Source organism: Gasterosteus aculeatus, chromosome 11, assembly GCF_964276395.1.
Source record: "Gasterosteus aculeatus chromosome 11, fGasAcu3.hap1.1, whole genome shotgun sequence".
Classification (NCBI taxonomy): domain Eukaryota; kingdom Metazoa; phylum Chordata; class Actinopteri; order Perciformes; family Gasterosteidae; genus Gasterosteus; species Gasterosteus aculeatus.
In genome coordinates this window covers 15857755-15879679 of record NC_135699.1, presented here as the reverse complement: position 1 = coordinate 15879679, position 21925 = coordinate 15857755, and the positions used below count along the sequence as shown (strand labels likewise).

Here is a 21925-nt window from a genome sequence, read left to right as displayed (position 1 = left end):
CAACAGATTGTGGTCAAAAAGGTAATGACGAATACAGCAAACACTGATGGAGTAAAACTGGAGGTCCACTGAGGGATGAATCACTAGGTTTGCATTTTCGCCCCCGTCCTTTAAAGCAAGCCCTGCTGTTGGTTTGGAGGCCATGTGACTGGAAGAGGCGGGGGAGAGGATTTGGAGGAAAAGCACAGACAGCTAAGGTGAGACCACCTCCACTACTCAAGCGTTACGTTTCCTCTTAAGGCAACACCTAATCCCTGCGCCGAGCCGCATGCAGCACATCTAACCACCGACTGGACAGATGCACGCAGCGGACCATCCCAACTCTTTTCTCTTCTTTTTTTAAATGGAGACCCCGCTGTAGGAGCGAGCCCGGCCCGTTTTAGTGGACCGATGCTTAATATTGCGTCTGCTCTTAACGGCATGGACATGTTTGGCCCTGGACAACTGGTATCCACTCTGCTGCCTGCAGTTTTCCACTCGCCCGCGGCTCACTTCTTCCCGGCGTTCCCCACCCGACTGGGCTCTCAACCTCAGCTCCTGATCCCGGGACCCTTTTTCAGCTATGAATCCTTGAGGAGTTATCTGCAGCCAGAGCCGTGCAAGGAGGCCTTTCTCCTGGCCGCACAGGCGGCCGGCATGGGACCACCGCCCGAGGGCGTAGGTGAGTTCACGCCGCAAGCTGCTGTGGCAGGAACGGGACCAGTGACACAGCGGCGCCAAACTGGCACAGTTTGACCACAGTCTGTTTCTAAGACAGTCCGCGAGCGCCATCTGATCACAGTGTAAATGTTTACAAAAGATTGTCCAACAGCTCGCAACTAACAATCAATTAGTGTTAATGTGGGCCTAATGATTGCCGTGCTAATTATCCAATCTAGAGCCATTAGTTCCTTGTCACCCGTTGGCAATGGTGTAATTGGTGCTCGCGCTGTGCTTTCCAGATGAACAGAGGCCAGTGAAGCAGCGTCGTGCACGGGCCAACTACAGCAGCTGGCAGCTGGAGGAGCTGGAGAAGGCCTTCGAGACCACCCACTACCCAGACATCTTCATGAGGGAAGCCCTGGCCCTCAGACTGGACCTCATCGAGGCCAGAGTGCAAGTAATTGATACGCTGAATTGTTCATTTCAATCTAATTAATGATATCGCTATAAAGCGTAAACTGTGTTTGAGTCTTTCCTCCCAACACGCCTGTTAGAATTAGGTCTTAAGTGCATTACCAGCACTTAATTTGTGCAAATGTATTAAAAATGACAGTTTAATAAAGTCAAAACCTTCCGAAGTTTTTTCTTTTAAATGGTTGAAATAAATGATGACACCATAATTATTTCATATTCATGTCAGTTGACCTAAAAGGTGAACATATAATACATCAAGAGATCAAACAGTGTGGAAAGATTATTGAACTTTGACCTGAAATACCATCGTTATCATTTTTAAACTTACAGTTTGTTACACTGTTGAAAGTGTATTTATCTATTCAAACTTCCCTGTCATTCGTATTAACCGTTCACTTATTTCTTTCCAGGTTTGGTTTCAAAACCGGCGTGCCAAGATGAGGCGGCAGCTCAAAGTGCAGGGTCCGCTCGGGGGGCCGTTTGTAAAAAGAGACAACGAAGACACGTTGGAGAAAGCCAACGCGACCCTGAAACAGCCGACGGACTGTTCCAACGGCGAGCACCGGGAGGGGCCGCAGGAAGGAGGAAACTACCCGTGGACAAAAACCGCGAGTGTGCGCGTGCGTCCCGCGACCCGGAGGCCGGGGAAGTGGGAGGGGCCCGAGGGGCCGGAGGGGCTCAGCCCCGATGAGCTCCGCTCCTGCAGCATCGCGAAGCTGAGGGCCAAAGCCAGAGAGCACGAGGCCGAGATCCACGGCGCCGTGAGCGCGTCAGGAGGCGAGACGCGGCCACAAACGCAGGAAGGCGATTGATAGTTTTCCTTCTTCCTGTTTGTACAGATGATAATGGAGAGACTGCGAATTCACACTATTAATGCGCAGTGACATTATTTAGCTTATTACACAACGTTAAAGTCTTCTTTACATGTAATACTATCAAATTATATACATGCATTTCTTTTTTCTTCTCTCATCGTCATGTTACAACTGTACAAAAGTTAATTTTTTTAAGTTACCTTTTGGATAAAAATGTGAAACTGTAAAGCTATTTCTTTCATTTCTTTACGAAGTGATTGCTTACCTCGTTTATGCCTCTGACTCTCCGTTTCCAGCTGAATGTGACTGAGGTTGTTACCTCTGAATGACTCAGGAGGAAAATCAGTCCTGAACAGATAACGGTGACAAATGACAAATGCCACTGGGGGGGGCTGAAATCGGACGCAGGGCGATCATTTGCTAAATGATTTCACTAATGGAAGGCTCATCCCTGACCTCTCAGGTTACCTTCAGGTAACACATGCAGGATGTCTGCATGTACCTGCACGTCCTCGCAGAAAGAAATGGGGAAAAGCTGGAAAATGAAATCACAATGCATCAGAAGCGCGGGACACTCTGTCTTCATGTTTTCGTTGGTAGTGACGCAGATTCCATGAAGAGACGCACGTCTTCAGGGTCTGAGGGCTGCGATAAACAGTCAATGTACAACAAATAATTCAGTTTTCTGAATCCAAATTCAAGCCAAAGTGTTAAACCGCAGACGTGGTTGTTATGGGTTACATCCGAGTGATTCTCACGTGTTGAACTTTCAAAACAAAAGACAGCAGTGAGCTTGGAAGCTTTTTTCATAATTAGATATTTGAACAACTTCACTGAGTAGAAACGAAATACAGCATGATTTGTGTCTTTTGGCACAACAGCGTGCTGCATGAAAACAGTGTGCGGCCTGCACTGCTCCTCTGGGTAACGCTGCCCCCTTCTGGGAAGGAAGGCGTCCTCAAGACAGGAAGGAGGTGATCGAAAGCTGCTTTTAAAATTCAGCAAATGCATTAATTTCTTTTTACTGCGGTCACAAATATTTTGTATGTTGTGTCAGCAATAGTTAAACTTTAAGAGATGGATTCCTCTGCTTCAGATCCTGTTGTGTCAAATAAACAATCGATGTCTCATAGTCTTGAGCCCAGTGATGGTCACACATATTTCAGATACTCATGTTAAAGGTATCGGGGTCAGATTTGACACTACTCTTCAATATAGGTCACAAAAGAATGTTGAAATAATAGTTATGTAGTTTCCTCTTCAAGCAGAATGAATATATTAACCATCCTTCCTTTAACAACATTTAACAGTAAGTCTCATAATGTTGCAGGAGAATCAAATTACAATATTTCCCCTAAAATTCGATGGGTCGTGTGAGCTAATTGGGCCAGAACCTTTGCATGACAATAGTTGGCCTCAATTAGTCCCCAATTAGGCCGCACACAAAGATGACGGGGGACAAATGTATGTCATACTTTTGTCCTCATACTCACCGTGATGGCGTGGAATTGTAAAAAACTAAAAGTTGTCAGCACGTCATACAATGTGACTGGATACTGCCGATGGTGCAACATTTGACCATTTCCAATGCGTCTTCGTTCCACCTAAAAGGTTCCACTTGAGGGAACGTTTCCAACACAGGGGGCGTTCTTTGGACAAACACCTCCCGTCCAGTGCCCCCAATAACCACAATGTCTCCTTCCACATGTGGACTGATGCGGAATCAGACAAAGTAGAATTAGTTTAAAGACGTACTTAACTTGTATATTCCTGACTGCTAAATAACGATAATACGGTACGTTTTTTGCATTAAAGTAAAAAAAAAGAAAGTTAGCTGATAGTCACTGATATTGCCACTATTAATGTAGCCTATATATATATATATATATATATATAATTTTTTTTGTCCAGTTTGCTATAAAAAATGAATTATAAACGAAGGAATAACGCACACCAGATAAACAGTTTGCCTTTCAGTCGAGTTGTATTCAAGTGTCGTTAATGATGATGACAGCAGTCGGTGTCAATTAGTTTAATGAGCAGTGAAACGCGCACCGAGGAGGCGACGCGCCGCCAGCTGCTCCCGCTGCCGTTCAGCTACAAGAAGGAAACAGGACGCAGCTGCAGACACAGACACACACGCACGCTTTGCTTTTACCTCCCCGTCCTCCGACTCCTCCACAGCGGCTCCTCCGCACCGACTCCTCCGCGCGTTGCGCCCCTCGTTGCGGTTACCGCGGGGAGCGAGTGCCCGTCGCGCCGGCCGCATGGCTGCCATCAGGGCTTTGGAGCAGTGGTGCAAGACGCAGTGCGACGGCTACTCGGATGTGGCCATCACCAACATGACGACCTCCTTCAAGAACGGGTTGGCTTTCTGCGCGCTGATACACAAGTACAGACCGGACCTCATGTGAGTTGTGACGACCTGGAGCAGCTGCGACGCACTTCTCGGTATCTTGGTAAACCGTATTATTACAAAAACAATAGACAAACACCTTTTTTTTATTTTGTAATCTTGGGGCTAATTTATTCCTTAAATATTCTGCATGAGATTGGTAGGTGATTCCTTGATAGTGTATATTATGTTCATTTTGACATAAAGTCTTTTTGATATTGTTCTCGCCACTATGACCAAGTTCTAACTTCGCTCTCTGCTCATTTTTGTGTTTTTATGTTGTTGTTTTTTTCCAGAGACTACGACTCCCTGAAAGAGGAGGACGTGTTTGAGAACAACAGGCTGGTAAGTTGTTCAACAGTGTCCATAGTGGAGCTTTAAAGCGTGACTTTGTTTAACCCCTCACGCATGATGACACGTCCTGAGATGCACGCGCTGCTCTTCACTGTACGCGTTTGCTTTAATCACTGCGGCTACAAAGTACATTTTCATTTCCACGCCGTGTTTATTCCGCCCCACTCGAACTCACTTATTTTGTCCCCCCCCCCCCCCCCCACTGGGACGTTTCCATTATTTAGTCTTCTTCCATTTGACCAGCTTCCTGCGGCGGGTCATGGGCTCGGCCCTCTGTACCACTTCCTTGTGGCCTTGGATGATTCTGGGAGTGTCGATAACAAACCTGAAGCTCTCGGGCTGATTCATTTTGAATGAGGCCAGCACCCCGTCCCCCCCCCCCTCCCTCCATCCTCACAGTGACCGTTCACTCGAAGCCGTTGTTTGTTTAAGTCTTAAATGTTACCGAGTAGGACTTTAAACTTCTGGCCGCAGAATATTTTCTTCTGTGGTTTCGATGTTGAAGATGCTCCCTGTACCGAAACCTGAGACGGTGAACGTTACCGTAATTCACACCCTTCTATTTTTCATGACGTGAAGTGTCGCGTTTCTTACTGGTGGTTATTTTACAAGCCGTTACACGAGACGCTTGAGAAACCAGCAAAACCGATTCTCACATTCTTGATCATTTGTGCTTTTTTTCTTTAAGCAGACTTTGTATTCAGTAGGATTGACGGAGCATGTCCACACTGATCCAGAACAATACCCCAGTATCCTGCCCCCCCCGGCCCCCCTTTCCCTGCAGGAAGTGTGCCATTCATCATACAGAGCCACAGAATACTTCTAGTCTCTTAAATTGTATTGTCTGACATTTTTAGACCTGCTGTAATCGTAGGCGCTGACGTCACCCAATGAACACCGTGTTGGTTTTCTTGGTGCATCGTACGCTGAATCTTAACGCTGTTTAGCGGTTTGTTAAACGGTCTCTTGTGTTCTTCAGGCTTTTCAGGTCGCAGAGGAGAAGTTGGGGATTCCCGCTTTGTTAGATGCAGAAGATATGGTGGCTTTAAGGATCCCGGACCGGCTGAGCATCCTTACCTACGTCTCCCAGTACTACAACTACTTCAAAGGACGTCCCCCCAGTGAGAATATGGCCGGTTCCAATATCATAAATAAATTGGGTTGCCGGTTTCGTATGTATGATGAAGGTGATTGAAACTGACTGTTTCCTCTAGTGGGGGGTGTGAAGAGGCCAGCAGAGGGCTCCAAGGAGGAGCCATCAGAGAAGAAAAACCTCCCCGTGGTTGCCAAAAGCTTCGTGTCTAAAAACGGCACAAGTTTACCTTCGACCCTCACTGGCCAGACGGCGCCTGCAGCGTGCGGAGCGACTGCTCAGGTCGGTGCTCTTGTGAGAACGCTTCCTCAAACATTTGAATCGATGGTTGTGTCGGACAGTTAATCTTTACTGTCGTACACTTTTTTTTGATTTTTTTTAATTGAATGTAGATACATTTCTAAAAAAGTGACACATTTGACCTAACACTTTTTTTTTTCCCCCAAATATTTTTCCACTTAAAATATTCATGAAATTTGACTTTTTTTCATATTTTTCAAACCACGTAACATATTTAAATGTTCCCCCTAATATTTTGACTTTCTTTGCATTGTTTGACCATTTTTCAATTCAATATTTTTTATTGATGATTTATAACTCCATATGAAACTGTCCAAATATCATATATTTTTTTTAGTTTTTCAAAAGTTGGGACACAGAATTTGTCTCAACTTTTACCTGGACTGACTTTTCTTTTTAGATTAATAACCTTGTTCTGGAGTATAACTTTAATTTTCATCCAGACGGCAGTGTGCGCAGAGAACGCCAACAAACATGGAACGCTCCATAGCAAATGCGTTGCATGCAGGAGCCACGTTCATCTGGTTCAGAGGCACTTGGTGGATGGGAAGCTGTATCACCGAAGCTGTTTCAAGTAAGAATTGAATCAATGGTCATCGATACTTTCCTGTGCTGTTCATTGCATTAATTATATGACGCTAATGAACGTCCACCAGATGCAGTGAATGTTCCAGCGTCCTTCACGCCGGAGGCTTCAAACCCGGGAAGAAACCAGACACTTATATCTGCAACGGCCACCAAAACGGTTGCAAGCCGTCCTCTTCAGCGGCCGGGATCAAGAACGGACCCGCCAGTTCAGCCGCTCGATTAAACGGCGCCGTCGGCGCCCGGCCGGCGTCCCGCCCCCCCTCTGTGCTGTCAGCCCCTCCGGATGTTGTCCTGAAGCCGGCCGGTCCTGCTCCTCCTTCCCGGGTCTGGACGGCCTCGGCCCATCGGACGCAGGCGGCCCGGCAGAGGTTCTTTCAGGCTGCAGCGCCGGCCACGGCGGCCTCGGCGGGTCACGGGAAGTCCACGGAGCCCTCGGGTGCTTTTGGAAAGGTCCCGCAGAGTGCCGATGACTGGAAGAGCAAAGCCAGGACGACCGTCGGAAAGGCGCTGGCCGAGGAAAACCGCAACAACAACAACAAACGCCCGTTCACCGTCCGATCAGCAGAGAGTCGGTGGGTACCGTCTGCAGTATTTGGACGGTTCTGCAGTGATTTATGTCGTGAAGGGTGACGGCGAGCGCCCCCCCCCCCTCTCTGCAGGTTTGGAGTTGAGCCGAGTTCAGCCGTCAGCGCTGGTTTGAGAGGAGATGAACGCAGCCGAGTCCCAGCAGGAAGCCGGGCAGGACAGCCCCCCAATAAGGAGCCGCCATGCCTGAACGCCGTCAGCAGAGACGGCGCGAGGCCAACGGCCGTGCACACAAATGCCAAAGGCAAGCGCCGCTACGTTCATTTCAGTGGATCCTGATCCACTATTTGACATCCCGGCCGGTATCCGGCCCTCGTTCGTCCTGTGTCTCCTCACAACGCAGTCATTGAAAACAAAGCGGCTTTGTCCTCTCTGCCCTATTTACACGGCCGCGATGTGGGACACCGGCGGGTTCGTTTCGGTCTCGCACTTTTAATGAACTTTCATGGCCGAACTGTCACAGTTGAACCGTCACTCCTTGGATGATTGCGCGTGCAGCGTCCTGACAGGCGGCTGCTTTTCAGACAGAAACACAATTACTGCCGGTTTTCTACAGAAATGGTCTTCAAATTCTTTTTTTAATAGACGTTTTCCTTTCATGTGAAGTAATTATGTTGCCTGTTAGTAGGGATCACATAGTTTGTGAATTGATATACTGGTCTCATGAACAGAGCTTAACTTTTAATATAGATATGCAGGTGAGAATCCGTTATGCTTGGACATTGTTGTGAGATGATAAATCTTGCATGAGCTGCTCATGTAACAGGGAGAAGAGTCTACGAACTCTTTTATTTACGGTGTTCAGGAAGCTTAACTTTTGTGTGCACACTTAATTGCCGAAGCAGATGTCAAATAAAAGCTCACGTGACAGTATGTCCTACTGGTTTTGAAATTAAGAATGATCTCAAACTCGAGTAAAGTGGTGATAAGCTTTGCTTTTTAATTCCCTCAACGTCTTCTGTCGCTTGTCTGCAGATCCAGTCTGGGGGCAACTGAAGCTCAAACCTATGAAACCAGCTTTAAAGTAAGTACCCTGGACCGTCTCGCGTTTCACTATTTACTAAAACCCCCACTAAGTGGATTTGGGGGGGAGGATGATGTCACGAAGGTGATCACGATTTACCTTCCACTGCTGCTTTTACCATTCAGCTTATTCACTCTCCAGAATGCAGAATGGCCGCGCTTCTTCCGTCTGTCTGAATGTTGACTGGCTGAGAGTTCATCAGCTCTCTCTATCCCCCGTCCTAACGAGCCCGAGGGAGTGCCAAGCCTGAACGTTTCCCACTCTAACACTAGACTCCTCTCATTTCTAATCCCTGCTGATGACTCCTCCATTCCCTACCTTTTTATCATTCCGTAAGGTGAGGTCTCCGACTGTGGCTTTATGCTCCACATGCACACAAAGTGCATTAAATGCCTCTTTAAGCCTGTTTTTTAATATGGTGACGTACTTTAAAGGCTCTTTGACTTTTTTTTTTTTTTCCCCACAGCGATGCCGACGCTTTTACCGAGCGACATAAATCGGGATTCAAGTCCCCGACTTCCTCTTATGTCCTCGATAGAACCACGGGGCCTCGCTCTGCTGCTGCAGCGCCTCCAGTTAGTGTCGCACTGTTCGATCCTGAAATCTCTCTGCAGAAGCCTCAGCGTGGTTCAGAAAACCTCGGTGGGTTCCTCTGTACTTGAATAACTTCATGGCTCCCACAAACCTGGTAGACTCTCTGCACATCAACAGCATGTAGACCTTTATTTTTGTCCTCATCTTAGGGATCAGACATGGGAGTTACTCGCCTGTGAAATCTCCGAACAGACGGCCAGCTGTGGAGTCGTTTTCGTCGACCGCAGCAGCCAATCACAATCCGTCAGGTTGGTTCCCAGCTTTTCTTTCTCTTTTTTTTAAACGTCGTCATCCAAAGCGCGCGCACACATGTGGCCCGAGCCAGCTTGTTGATTTCATACGAGCAGTCGATTCTTGCCAAATATAAATCAGGTGAAGTCACATGTGACAATACTTTTTTGAAAAGCCGCCATGAAAGGACCATCTAATCCTATTTTATCTACCTCTTAGGTGCTAAAAAGGGAAAGTATTTGTCACCCACCAACGCCTCCAGGACTGAAATGAGGTCACCCTCTGTAAGTTCCCTCCATTAAGTCTCTTAAGAGATTAATTAACAGTTCTACAAATATGCACATTATATTCCCAGTGAAAAATCTAGTCCCTCCTTCACGTTTAAGTGAAGTAACCTTTACTTACTCTGTGACTCTCGAGTCCCTTTTGTCTCATGTCTTTTATCAGGTAAAGTCTCATCATATTCCAGTGGAGCAGATCGAGAGGGACCTGGCTGATATTGAGACAAACATGGCCCATTTGGAGCAGGAGGGCGTGGGGCTGGAAAAGCAACTCCGACGCTGTGAAGAAGGTACTTTGTTCCCGTCGCTCTGCATTGTGCGTTTTTCTCTACACTCTCAATTTCACTCCTTCCCAGGGAGAAGTTGTCAATTTCCCTTTCTGGCGGCCAATAAAGTTGACACAAACTAGCAGATAGCATATTTTATTTGGTGACACTGCTGCGAGAGAGACGTGTAGACACACACACACACACACACACACGTGTGTTAGTGAGAGATTTACCTGCCATTTCTATTACTGTCTGCAGCCAAATGAGGTGAGAGGCACATGCAGCCCGGAGGGACGTTGCTTCTCTTGTGAGGTGGCGGCACTAGACGGCCTGATTGCTTTGCCAAGGTCAACATGACTCGAGTGTAGTAATGTATATTCCGGTCTATTGCGTACTTTATTTTTCTCCTGTAGTCTGAGCACGCGATGGCTTGGATTTGACATCGTCCGCTCACTAGATCATCTACCGCTCCGCTTAGAAACTCAACCCTGGCTCTCAATTGATGATAAAATCCCGTTTGTTCCAGTGATGTGAGAATGTAGACCGTCTTTGTCCCGATCCGTCCTCACTGTAAATGTTTCTAATTGGCTTTGGCAAATATTCACTCAAAGAAATCTATTGATCCACCTGCTCGGGTATTCCAGTGGGAATATGCAAACTGTGTTGTAGTGCATATCCTGCTTTTAGGAAAATCTTTAAACCACCTACAACGTTTAGATTTATACATTAATCATGTCCTTCAAGTTTTGGGTTTGAATAAATAAATAATTAACTAATCCCTACTGCTACATAGTTATTAAATAAGTGATGAAGACAAATCTGTGCGTCGTCATGGATTCCCTCTGCGTTGCCCTGCAACCCCGCAAGTTAAATTGCAAAGTTGGATGATGAATTATATTATAGATTGGAATACAGGGGCTTGTGTATTTACCGTGAGGGCTGCAACTAATGATTAAAATGAATTTAACAAGTCATGTTTCTTTTAATTATATAGAAATTGAGTTTCCTAACCTGGCATTTAAAATACTGATACGACCAGCAGTCTAAAAACTGCAGAAAGACAGATTTAGTTCTTCACATTTGTGAAACTAACCAGGGATGTTTACGTTGGCGACCCATAGCTTCGTAGTTATGCGAAAGTCCAACAGCAGAATGTCAACCAAACGGGACATTTCTATTTTATTATTTACCATCGTACGCAGCACGTGGCTGCAACGTTAACATTAGGTTAAAAGTAACAGACTTGGGGTTCCCTTCACCTCATGCTGTGCGTCATTGACTTCACAGTCCTGTAAGTGTTGACATGAGTCACCTTCTATCTGTAAGTGTAACTCGGTAAAAACGCATTAACTAGACAATGGAACTTGATTTTTTTTTTTTAAATGTCACAACTGTATCTTCCAACACTAAAATGTGGCATTGTGTTTTCCAGAGGGGGAGGGAGACCTATTAATGGACCCACTGATGGTCGACTGGTTCAACTTGATTCGAAAGAAGCAGCTGTACATTCGGAAGGAGTCCGAGCTCGTCTACACGTGAGCTGCTACATGGCTTGTATCTCAAAGTTTAGCTTTAATTGATTCTGCGTGCACCTAATATGTAATGACTGCCTGCGTCCCTCAGAGCCAGAACTCAGGAGCTGGAGCAGCAGCAGTCGGCTGTGGAGGCGGAACTTCGCGGGCTTCTGGAGGAGCCAGGTGGAGATCAGACTCCCTTTTGAACGTCACCTCTGTTAGATTTTTTTTTTTTTACATTTTTTTTCCAGCACTAAAGTCTGTAATTGTGACGTTCCAGATTATTTGAAGTCCAGAGACGAGCAGCAGCGGGAGAAGAAGTTGATGCGCAGGCTGATGGAGATCGTGGACGGCAGGAATGCAATAGTGGAAGGTTTGGATGAAGACCGGCTGAGGTAACGTGATCAATCTTAAAATACTTTTTTTTTTTTTACCTCCCATAATTTAACGCTTTATTATTAGTTATATGCAAATAAGACTAATGCTAAACAGTTATATATATATATTTTTTAAATCAAATTCAGGGAAGTGGAGGAGGATCAGCGGTTGAATGAAATGATGCAAAATCTTGGTAAGTATTGCACGAAAGGCCTTTTCTCTTTAAGATTTTCCAAACTTAAGTGCATCAGTCTAATACTCACTAATTTTTGGGTGATAGGAGTAAAGAAAGCCAAACATAAGAGGAAATCTTCCATCTCTAAACTGTTCAGGCGAAGAAGTAAAAGGCGAGTGGAATGAAGGCATTTTTCACACTAAACTCACATCGTTATTACTTTTTTTTTTTTTAAAGGCTAAATGTTGCTGCACCACACTTTGCTACTGAGGGAAAATTAAGAGATTTCACAGGAAACGTATTGGGTCAAATCACAAGTTGTGTGTTTCTAGTCATTTCCAAATGTATCACGCTAACGTAAAGTTAGAACTTTATTTTTGTTCACCACTTCACCTGTCTTGTTAAATTTGATATAAGAATTTCTAAATAGCATACGATTAAATATTTACTTTCACAATGGGTGTCGTGTCTTTTTCAGAATTATTTTTCAGTTATATTTCACAAAGCTGTTTATGTGAAAAGCAGCTGCGAGTATCTTCCTTCATGTTAATTTTACTTTGCCAGTGTCGTAAATATTGTCTTCAGTCATGGATATGTTTGTTATTTAAAGATTCTGTCTATTTATTGAATCATAGGAATGTAATTGTTAATTTTTTTGCAAATCTTCTCTGCTCTGATGTTAGGAGTTAAAAACATAAGCTATCGGTTTTCAAATTACAGCGGGAACACCGGCTGTTCTACACGCTAAAACGAGTACGAATAAATGTGTAATCCTTCGACAGCCTTCATCCCAAATGAAATTCTATCAGTATTTATTCAAAAATGGATTTTAACAAATGTCCTTTAATGATCTTATCAGGAGGGAAAGCGCCTGTAGGATTCAGTTTGTGTGTGTGCAGTGTTGAGCTGCTCTCCGGCTGTACTGTAGGTGGCAGCCTGGCTTTGCTGCAGCACCAGGCAAGAACTTGGAAATCCAATTTGCCACAGTGCGGACAGTTAATTTCTTTGCTAATTTTATAAATGCTGCGAAAATGTTCGGCTGTGCAGATGCAATAATGTTATGGGAAAGAGGATTAGGTAGAGCAGTAGCTTATGGCTGGGGAAGGCTTATGAACTATAGGTTGTATTGAGCTCTTTATCTTAAAACCGCGTTTAATTAAACATTACTCTTTACTAATATCTGCACCAGAAATGCTCCGTACCTGCTCTATTAAAATGTTCAGAGGTTGTGTGGAGTCATTCATGTGTGAAAATGGCATTTGCGGTGTTTCTGTGCGGAATGCTCTTTAATGTTAAGTGTTTCTGAATATACTTGTACTCAATTTATAGTATTTTTAAACTTGAACTCTGTAGTGCAATAAATGCTTTGAAGATTAGCGTGTATGAGCGGTTCATTTTATTTACTGAGCAGCTTCTTTTTGCCACATATCTCCACGATTGAAACACATCCTTGAACTTTTCATCACGTCACTAATATTTCAAGCTTCGCCCTCCGATTCCACAACTGCCACCGTCACACGTTGCTTTCAGTAAGAAACCAACGGCGCTGCGACTCCTTTTCATCAAAGCTGTCCTCTAATCACAGACGTGCATCGATGCATGATTTTAATACGTTTAACAAAAAAAAAAAAAAAACGTTTTCATGACAACCTCAATATATTACCGCCACTTATAAACTACATCCCTCATTTTTTTTGAAATGCATGAAATTGTGATCATGAGCTAAGAACACACTCTTTGGGGTTGGTATTGGTACAAAATGCCACGCGTGATGTGGGTGACAGTCGAGACTGAATGTGTGATATTAGAGTTAATTAAAGCTTTGCGCCCCATCTACTGCAAATGCTTGCACTGCCGCAATTAAGAATCAAAGGCGAGGGCTTAGTGTCAGGGGGGGGTGTCTAATACATGGTTTTAACAGGAATGGGACCTGATTTGCCGAGCTCCTAGCGACAAGCATTAACAACAGCCTCAAATTAGAGGGACATTAATATTCATAAGTAAAACAATTCATCCTGTGACTGTGTGATGAAATGGAATCCTCTGAGGTGAGCTCTTGTGTCCAGACTGCCATCGTTCATTAAAATATGCCATTACCCACCAAGTGCTTAGTTTTCATGAAATGGTGGTGAAATCTGTTCCAACTGACATAAAGGCGGATATTGTAGTATTGTTTCAGCACCGTACACATCCAGCACATTTAAAAAAAAAATTTAAAAAAAGCACACTGGGTTCCATACGTCTCACTAGCTGAATTGTTTTATTCTCCCTAAATGAAAATCCACAACGTATAATCTGTGCTTGTGCTCATTAATATCAGCCTTTTTTTATTCTATTAATAAGACGTGAGCGCTTTGTGATGCTTTAGGTTGCGTGCTGCCACTTCTAACTGTGTGTGTGTGTCTTATTCCAGCCCCTGGCAGAGTCTCTGCCACTAGCCTGTAATTATGATCCTCGAGGTAATTTTATCAGGCTCATTAGCTCTGATGAGTAAACGAGAAGCGTGCTTCTAATTTATTGGCCATCCAGGCTGCAGACTTAATTCTCATCAGAGATATCATAATATTTGTATAGAGAGACGCAGATAAACAGACAGTGTAGACGTGTGTACACACCGAGGCCAAGCCGTTTAAGACTTGAAACCAGTAATTACAATCAAAACACAAAGTCCTTATGGATGATCGGTTATGTGGCAAAATGATTTCATTGCGATGAGCAGGGCCACCAGAAATTTTCTCCATCTGACTGGAGCACGATTCCAAATGTAAGCCATGGTTTGTATTCTACAGAGCCGTGTGACTTCATCTTCCCTCCAAAATTAGATTCTCACACCGCTGCAGACCAAATTGCATTGTTTTGGTCCCTGTTCGATGGAGATGATCCATTTTCTGTGTCAAAGAATGTGTTAAGGCTGCGGAGTAAATACGCTCACGATTTTCAGTGTGTAGAAATTTGCATTGAGGGGAAATTATGCATGCTGGCTAGTGGAAATGAAATGTATAAAGTGCATGACTGGTAGACTTGACAAGTGCAGCTTTCATCCATCTCAAATGAATAATTTTCACTTCCCTTAAACATCCTTAATCCAACCATGTTATCAGCAGGCATGCAGGATTCTGCCAGACTTTCTCCTTAACGGCACAGCAACTTTCAACTTGCCTGAGACGCTGCACTGCAGTCGCGCACCACGTGGTCTTAGGGAATCACTCTGATCCGTTCCTGCTGGTTTTGTGGATCAGTAAAATTCCTGCAAAACACAATGTATACGTAACGCAGGCCTTAATAGATAGCCGAATGTCTCACTCCACCCTCCTCTGTGCCGCCTCTGACTTACTGTATTTTACCTCTGCCTCGCGTTGCCAGAGGACTCGCAGGGTAAAAATAAAACCCATTTGCTCAGTGGCCCCCCTTTGTCCTCCATTTGGAATTTCAGTGACAGACCGACAGCAGCGTATAACGTGGTTTGGAAATTCATGCGGCCGCAAAGGGACGGAGAAGGATATTCATGGTAGATTTACAGGCGAGCATTCAGCAGTTTGACTTGTTGTTTCGGGAACATTTTCCTAAATAAACACCTATGATACGATACCGTATCATGGCACATCCCCCCCCCCCCCCCCCCTCTCTCTGCGTCCCGATCCTGTGGCAGCCTTTCTACACACAACTGACAATAAACAATTAAATGTGTAATTGGTGTTTATGCCGCTAATCCTCATGATAGCCTGTAATATGAAGGGTTACGTGGCTATTTTCAATATCCACTCTCACCGAAGCCTCGGTTTGCGATAAGAATATTAACCTCATCAATTTCAGGTAACTTTCAACGCTTTAACATCTTGTCTTTAAGACCTGCGTGTTAGCAGAAGTCCCAGCCTTGGCATTTAGTGACATTTTAAGCCCTTTAACAGAATCCAGACAGGGATTTAGAGTTTCCACCAAAGGAAAAATAATTTATATCCTCCTTTCTGAGAAACTGTGGGCAGAGGGATTAAATGCACCAGAGAGATTTGTATGTGGTGCTAGTAAAACAATATTGTGACTCAGCTAATACATTTCCTACCTTCTACTTTCATGCTTGGAGGAAGTCGGGAGTTGTTACTCATCGGGCTGCAGTTGGTTTTGATGCTTTCTCTTGTTGAATTTTCTTTTTTTCAAGGTCACGAGCAGCGACGACGCCGCTGAGTCCGACCCGGACCAGTTATTTCAAATCAAACGCCCCTTAAAACCTTTCCAACAAGCAAATGTTTTCACCCTTAAAGAAAAAACAGCAGTTGTGAATGACAGTTTGGAACACAAAAGGCCTTGTCTGCACGTCGGATGGTCTGTGGACTCTGTGTGTGTCTGTGTGTGCGTAGTGGAGCCATGCAGGGCTCTGTTCTCTCTGTGGGCAGAGCGCTTTGATGCACTGCCTCTCTTATCTCATGCCTGGCAAGGTTAATGAAGTGGTGGCACTTTTGGAGGAAGCAGAAATGGGATGAGTGGCAAAGACCAGAGGAAGCTGTGGAGATGAAACGTCCCGCTCTTAGCGGCTGTAAGTGGCAATTTTGGTGAATTACATAGACAATAAGAAAGGGGGTTGTCATCCTCTTAAACCCAACAGTGGTCTGAATCAGGAACGGGTTGATTGCATCTCTTTCAGCCCGGTTCATATGAAATTACATTAGCATTTAGGCATCACTTGTAACCCGATCCGTCAAACGCCGTCTCACAGGGCCACGCCGACGCTTCTGGCCCACATTCAAAGTCGGGCGTTGCGCGGTATGAAATGTTATGAATCAACAAAAGAACATCATTGCTACTTGAATCCTGGAAATCAACTTGTGAAATGCTAAACAGCCTTTTTCCCGTTCAAAGGGTCACATCGGAGAGCTGGTATGGTTTTCAGCAGTGTCGGCCTTTGAAGGAACGCTGAAAAGCCACTGAGCCTTTGTCGCGGGCAACAAGTCTCAGTTAAGTGAAAGAGTCGGCTTATTTTATCTGTAATAAGTGTCTGGGAAGTTGTTGTTTCAGCTTAAATAAAGGGCAGAAATGCCACCCTAATATAAATATAATAACAAGTGATGTACTGCTAATGCTCCGTATTCCTCAGCTTTTTGGTTTTAATATGCCAATTCCCTCTGCATCTATAAGAGCTAATAGGTAAACAGTCGTGAATGGAAGGAAGGAAGCAGGTCTACATGCCAATGAATTAGCATATAGATGAGTTCATCTCATACAAACAGTGCTCTTTTGCCCAGAACTCCCAGTGCTGAGAAAAGATCATGTATGTAAAGTATGCATGCAGAAAATGTAAATGAACCCATTTCAATCATCATTTGATCTAATAAGATTTTCCTTTGCTCCCTCCTCTCATTTGTCCCTTGTTGCTCAAATGTCCAGAAATATTGAGCGGGCGCTCAAACTGTTCCCCAAAGCAGCTTAATTGTTTAACAGAGAAAAGAGAAATAAACACAAGCGCAAAGCGGACGCGAACGGATGTCAATGACAAAAAAAAGCAGCAGGATCGTTGGCGTGTTGCGTTAGACAAAAGGCCGAAAAACAAAAAGCGTCTGAAATCAAATTAAATCAAATTCCTAAAGCAGAGATTCCGCAAAAGGAGTTCCCTGTGTTTTCCATTTGATCCTCATTATTGTAATTCCATAAACAAACACCACCTCTGTGAAACATGACTGTTTGTTACACAGCTCTTGTTAATACGCTAAAAGGAGCTTAAAGAATTGGGTCAACTAATTAAGCAATTAGCTTATTTCAGCTGTGTGGTCAGGCCGGCGCTAATCTACGGCATTGAGCGCCCAGATCCGCCAAAAAAAGCGAGAGCGGCTCGCGGGTCTGCGTCTCGCGCCCCCCCCCCACCCATCCCGTCTGACAAAGGATGGCGTCTGGAGCTCCGGCTCGGCGGGAAAAGGCAGAGGCCTCGTCCCCCCCCCCCCGTTCGCTAATGCTCACGTTGCTCATGCAAATCCTCCGAATTGAATAGCGTGTTTATTGCCTAGTTCGGATATTGAGACGTTTGTGTAGCGCCCGTTGAAGTGTGTGATCTGTGCGTTTGTGACTGTGTTAACACACGCCAAATCCCAGGCAGATTACAGTTTGATAGCTTGAAAGCCGCGAGCTTGCAGCCGAAAACGCACCGCGTGAAAACACACAAAACCGGATGGATTCCCTGAAAAGTCGCCGTCCAGTAGAACTGCGGTTCCTCCACAGTGCTTTACGCCGTCTGTGTAACGTAAACTTCTGCTCAAAGGTGAGCAAATAGGGATTTCAAATGAACTTTCCAATGAACAAATGTTTTAATAATTCTTACGACATTTATAGCAACATCAAATCCTGGTGTTTGGAGCTTTGTTGCCGCCGCTGAAGTGGATCGGATGTTTCTTTTGCGGTGGGAACAATTTTAACAATGTTTGTCGTCCCTGAGATTCGAGTAAAGACGTGAGTCTGTTCTAAATACCAAACCCGCCTGCGATAATGATTGAGGTAAAACCAACAGTGACAAATCGCTCTAATTAAACCGTATTAAGACGTTGTGATCATTTGCATGTTTGCATATGTCTGGAAGAATGCCGTTCATGTTACTTGGTCAATTCTTGAGATATTGCCTGCAGATAAACAACTGCGAGAAGAAACACCAACATTTTCCGCGAGTCGCTCCACCATCTTTGCTGTAAGTGGTGTAACGATAACACGGTGGGGCCTTTTGGTTGTGGCGAGCTCGCCCACCAGAAGTGATGTTTTGTGTCTCCGCCAACACCTGAAATACCAGAAGCATCAGTCTGTTAAGCAGCTAAATTCTGCCACATCACAGTTACTTTGCCTGAAAACGTTAAAGGTTGTTAGCTAGAGGAGGAAATCGTCTGCACTTTTAAACAAATTAACATCCTCCACTTCCCAATAGTTGAGATGTTGGGGTGTTATAAGAGTCTAGTATATCCTTATAATATACTACGCTAATGCGTTTTGATGAGCAAAATCGAATGTGAGAAGTGTACCTAATTGAAGGAAAAGGCTTGAAATGCATTGTTAACGGGTCAGAGAGGCACCACTTATGGGCACGATGATGATATGCAAGGTGTGGAAATGCATTTCTAATCTGCCTGGCTTGAGCCCATCAGTTTCCATTCAGAAGTGTGCGCACTCGTTCATTAAGCTTACGCGTATCATCAACCGGTGCACTCATTCTATCAGGCAGATATGGCAGGGATAAAACGATGTGAGGGATGGAAATTCAAACAACCATTCTCATTCGCAAAGGTCATTAAAGCCTGGCATACATTAGAAAATCTGCTAATTATGAAATGGCTTAACTCCACATTCAGTGGGATTATGTCTTCTCGTTTAGAATATGTTGATCCCCTCCCTTACTCGTCACAAGGCAGTGGATGTGTGGGACTTGTGGCACAGAAGTAATGTTCCCGGTGCTTGTCGGTCATCTTAACTGACTGTAAGAAGTCCATGAAAGTGGCCGTCTTGTTCTGAGGGAATATCTGCACAAACACCGCGGGACAGACGCGAGTTTCAGAGCTGCTGGGAAAATGTCTTTGGCTCAGCCGCTTCATCTGAATTGTTTTACACTTTGCCGATGAAGTAAATACACGGTGTATTAACAAATTATAATCAGTTCAACTGACTTGAATCTGAATATGGGATCAAGTTTTCTGCCTGCAACAGAACACGTGGACCGGATGTTTTCTTTAAACATAATATAATGCCAAATCCAATTATACAACATATATGCAGGTTTAAGAACACAACTCAACAATCATCTGTGGAATTTATTGTTGTCGTATTGTTTGAAAGCCCCTTTGTTAAAGTTTTTAACTTTATTCAAATCTGAAACTGTTTTTTAAAGACGAAACAATTACAGAGGGAAACCATCTCTTCCTTATAAGGAAATGAATACAATTGCTGGTTAATTTCACGCATGACGCTAAAGACGTGCAGCGTTTGGAAATCTCAACAAGATCTGAGAGGATCCACTCAATAGGTTTTGCTCTGCAAAGGTTGGCCAAAGACGTGTTGAACTGAATTAGCTAATGATGCCTCAGTTTACTGCAGACGTCAGTGTTTAAACATCGGCTCCACAGTCGTAGCAACAAACACGTCAAGTTTTTATTCTGAATGAATTCAGAATTATTGACAATTGACAATTACTGAAACCCACGTTGGTGGTTAATGAATAAACAGGATTAAATCAAAATTAATTAATTGTGACATATTGTTAGACTTATTTTCAGCATCAAGAATATTGTTCAAGCTGAATATTTGTTTTCAGTTCTGTAGCTGGTGTTAGGGTTTGGAAAGCTCTCGAGGGAGGCCTCACTCCGGGAATATGTGTTTTTATTTTAAAGCCAGATACTTTTTCAATTCCCTGATCTATATTGATCCATCTTTTGCATTATTACAACATAAGTCAACCATTCTGAACCTATTGATGAAAAGAAGGCAGCATTTTCATCCATTATATTAATAAAGCTGATGCGATTAAATCAACAATTGGCCTTAATTTGGGAAGGTTTGAACCACAAACAAAAGTGATGAACTAATTCTAAAAGTGGTCAACACAATTTCCATCACAACATAGATTTTTGCCCTGACTTCTATTTCCTAGGAGCTGATAGCGCTTCAATACTGACAGTTTAATTTACACTTTATCTGATTTACCTAAAAAAAAACCGCTGCATTCTTGCGACCCTTTAATTGAGAATTCTCCCAGAGAAGAAGAAGAAGATCGGAAGCACACTTTGTCACAGAATGGACCTTTCAAAATAGCCTCCACCTTGTAAAACCTGTTGGATCAAATCACTCTGAATTCAGTCAATTTAATAATCCAATTGCCAATTAATACCGGCGCCAGTGCTTAGATCCATAAAAGGTTAATAGGCCTCAGCTGCAGTGTGTTTCTCTGGGATAAATGTCACTTAGATGTGGGCCACCATGGGTCAAGATCTCCCTCCAGATCCAAATTTAATCACATAGCATCGCCTGGCCCCGTCTTCACCCTCATTAGTCCTCGGCTCGCGCAGGAGTACGATCTGCCTTGTTTCCGCCCCGGCCCTCTCCTCCTGCCCCCCCCGACTCCGACCCAGACGCACCCTCAGCCAGCAGCATCCACACACCTAAAGCTGAAGTCAAGTCCAACGGCCCGATAAGCTACAGTGGATCTGCGTGACGCGTGGGTCTGCGCCAGGGGACGCCGTGAAAATCTGTCGGCTGGACCGACAGGTGACGCGGGGCCTCGTGCCACCTGTCGGCCCGCCCCAGATAATGGCAGAATGACCGGAGCGAGTCAAGCAGCCGCCTCGTCTTAATTATCTCCTCCGAGTTTAATTAACTAGCTCATATAAGGCCAAAAAAAACTCAGGAAAAAAAAACAAAAATAGCCACGACTCACATCAAATCACAGCCAATGAGACGGAATGGATCGTCACAAAATGATTGTTTTGTTCAAAGCTGTTGAAAGGCGCGAGGTGCATCGTGATGAATAAACCCCGAGAGGCTGTGTATGATTAGAATGAATACATTTCCATATTGTTTGTGGGAGCACCGGAGGGAAAGCGCTGTCACGCGCTGGTCTTAAGAATGTGTCACTTTTTTTAATAGCGTCTGCTGAAAAGATGTCGCGCTGTAAGGAGTCCACATGGAACAGAATGCAGAATTATTTAACTCTGGATGTTAATACGAATTACGTACAAAATGGGTAATAATTCGTCTGCCCCACAGAAATGATTAACATAATTCTGATAAATAGGCAGATGGCAGAATGTGTGAATTGAGTTAGATTTATCTTAATTAATATCTTGAACCTACTTGCAGAAAGGTAAATGGCTCCACCGGGGCCAGAGATGTTCCTCTGTCTTGTGTGTGTATCTTTCTCACGGCCTGACATGTAGTAGTGGCCTGAGGATATTAAGTTGCTCTCCAGGTATGCATCAAACCCATGCAGCCAGCTGATAATGAACATACAGCCAGGCAAGCAAACACACACACACACACACACTCACACACGCATGTAGTTGCTTCCCCCACTTTTACTCCCAGAAAAACACTTTTCTTTTGCAGTGTTTCCGTCTCTCGGCTGCAACGGGCTCCAACATTCATCATAATTTCCCCGCGAACAAATTCCTATGAGTTCAAATTTCGTGCTTTATTGCTGGTGTCGAATTAAGAGTGAGTTTCTTTTACTCCTCACAAATTAAGGCAATTAAAATGTTAA

At 44.3% G+C, this 21925-nt stretch overlaps 2 protein-coding genes across 8 annotated transcripts; both read left to right on the top strand.

The window, feature by feature from the left end:
- Window positions 1-259: 259 nt before the first annotated feature.
- Window positions 260-2159, top strand: LOC120827850 (visual system homeobox 2). The gene is made up of 3 exons (XM_040190983.2): window positions 260-661; window positions 942-1099; window positions 1527-2159. Exons 1-3 carry the CDS (start codon window positions 391-393, stop codon window positions 1926-1928), a joined length of 831 nt encoding a protein of 276 aa, XP_040046917.2. The 5' UTR covers window positions 260-390; the 3' UTR covers window positions 1929-2159.
- Window positions 2160-4028: 1869 nt separating this feature from the next.
- micall2a (mical-like 2a) lies at window positions 4029-13088 on the top strand. 7 transcript variants are annotated; one of them, XM_040191936.2, is made up of 17 exons: window positions 4029-4341; window positions 4623-4671; window positions 5660-5801; window positions 5895-6055; window positions 6517-6647; window positions 6730-7233; window positions 7321-7490; window positions 8222-8270; window positions 8737-8912; window positions 9014-9112; window positions 9315-9379; window positions 9543-9666; window positions 11078-11180; window positions 11269-11342; window positions 11440-11554; window positions 11684-11730; window positions 11818-13088. In XM_040191936.2, the coding sequence occupies exons 1-17, from the start codon at window positions 4199-4201 to the stop codon at window positions 11895-11897; spliced, it is 2232 nt and encodes a 743-aa protein (XP_040047870.2). In that variant the 5' UTR covers window positions 4029-4198; the 3' UTR covers window positions 11898-13088. The 7 variants fall into 7 exon arrangements, with proteins under 7 accessions (XP_040047870.2, XP_040047868.2, XP_077940851.1 ...); XM_040191934.2 differs by having other exon boundaries at window positions 9516-9666; XM_078084725.1 differs by having other exon boundaries at window positions 5895-6067; window positions 9549-9666.
- The last annotated feature ends 8837 nt before the right edge of the window (window positions 13089-21925 follow it).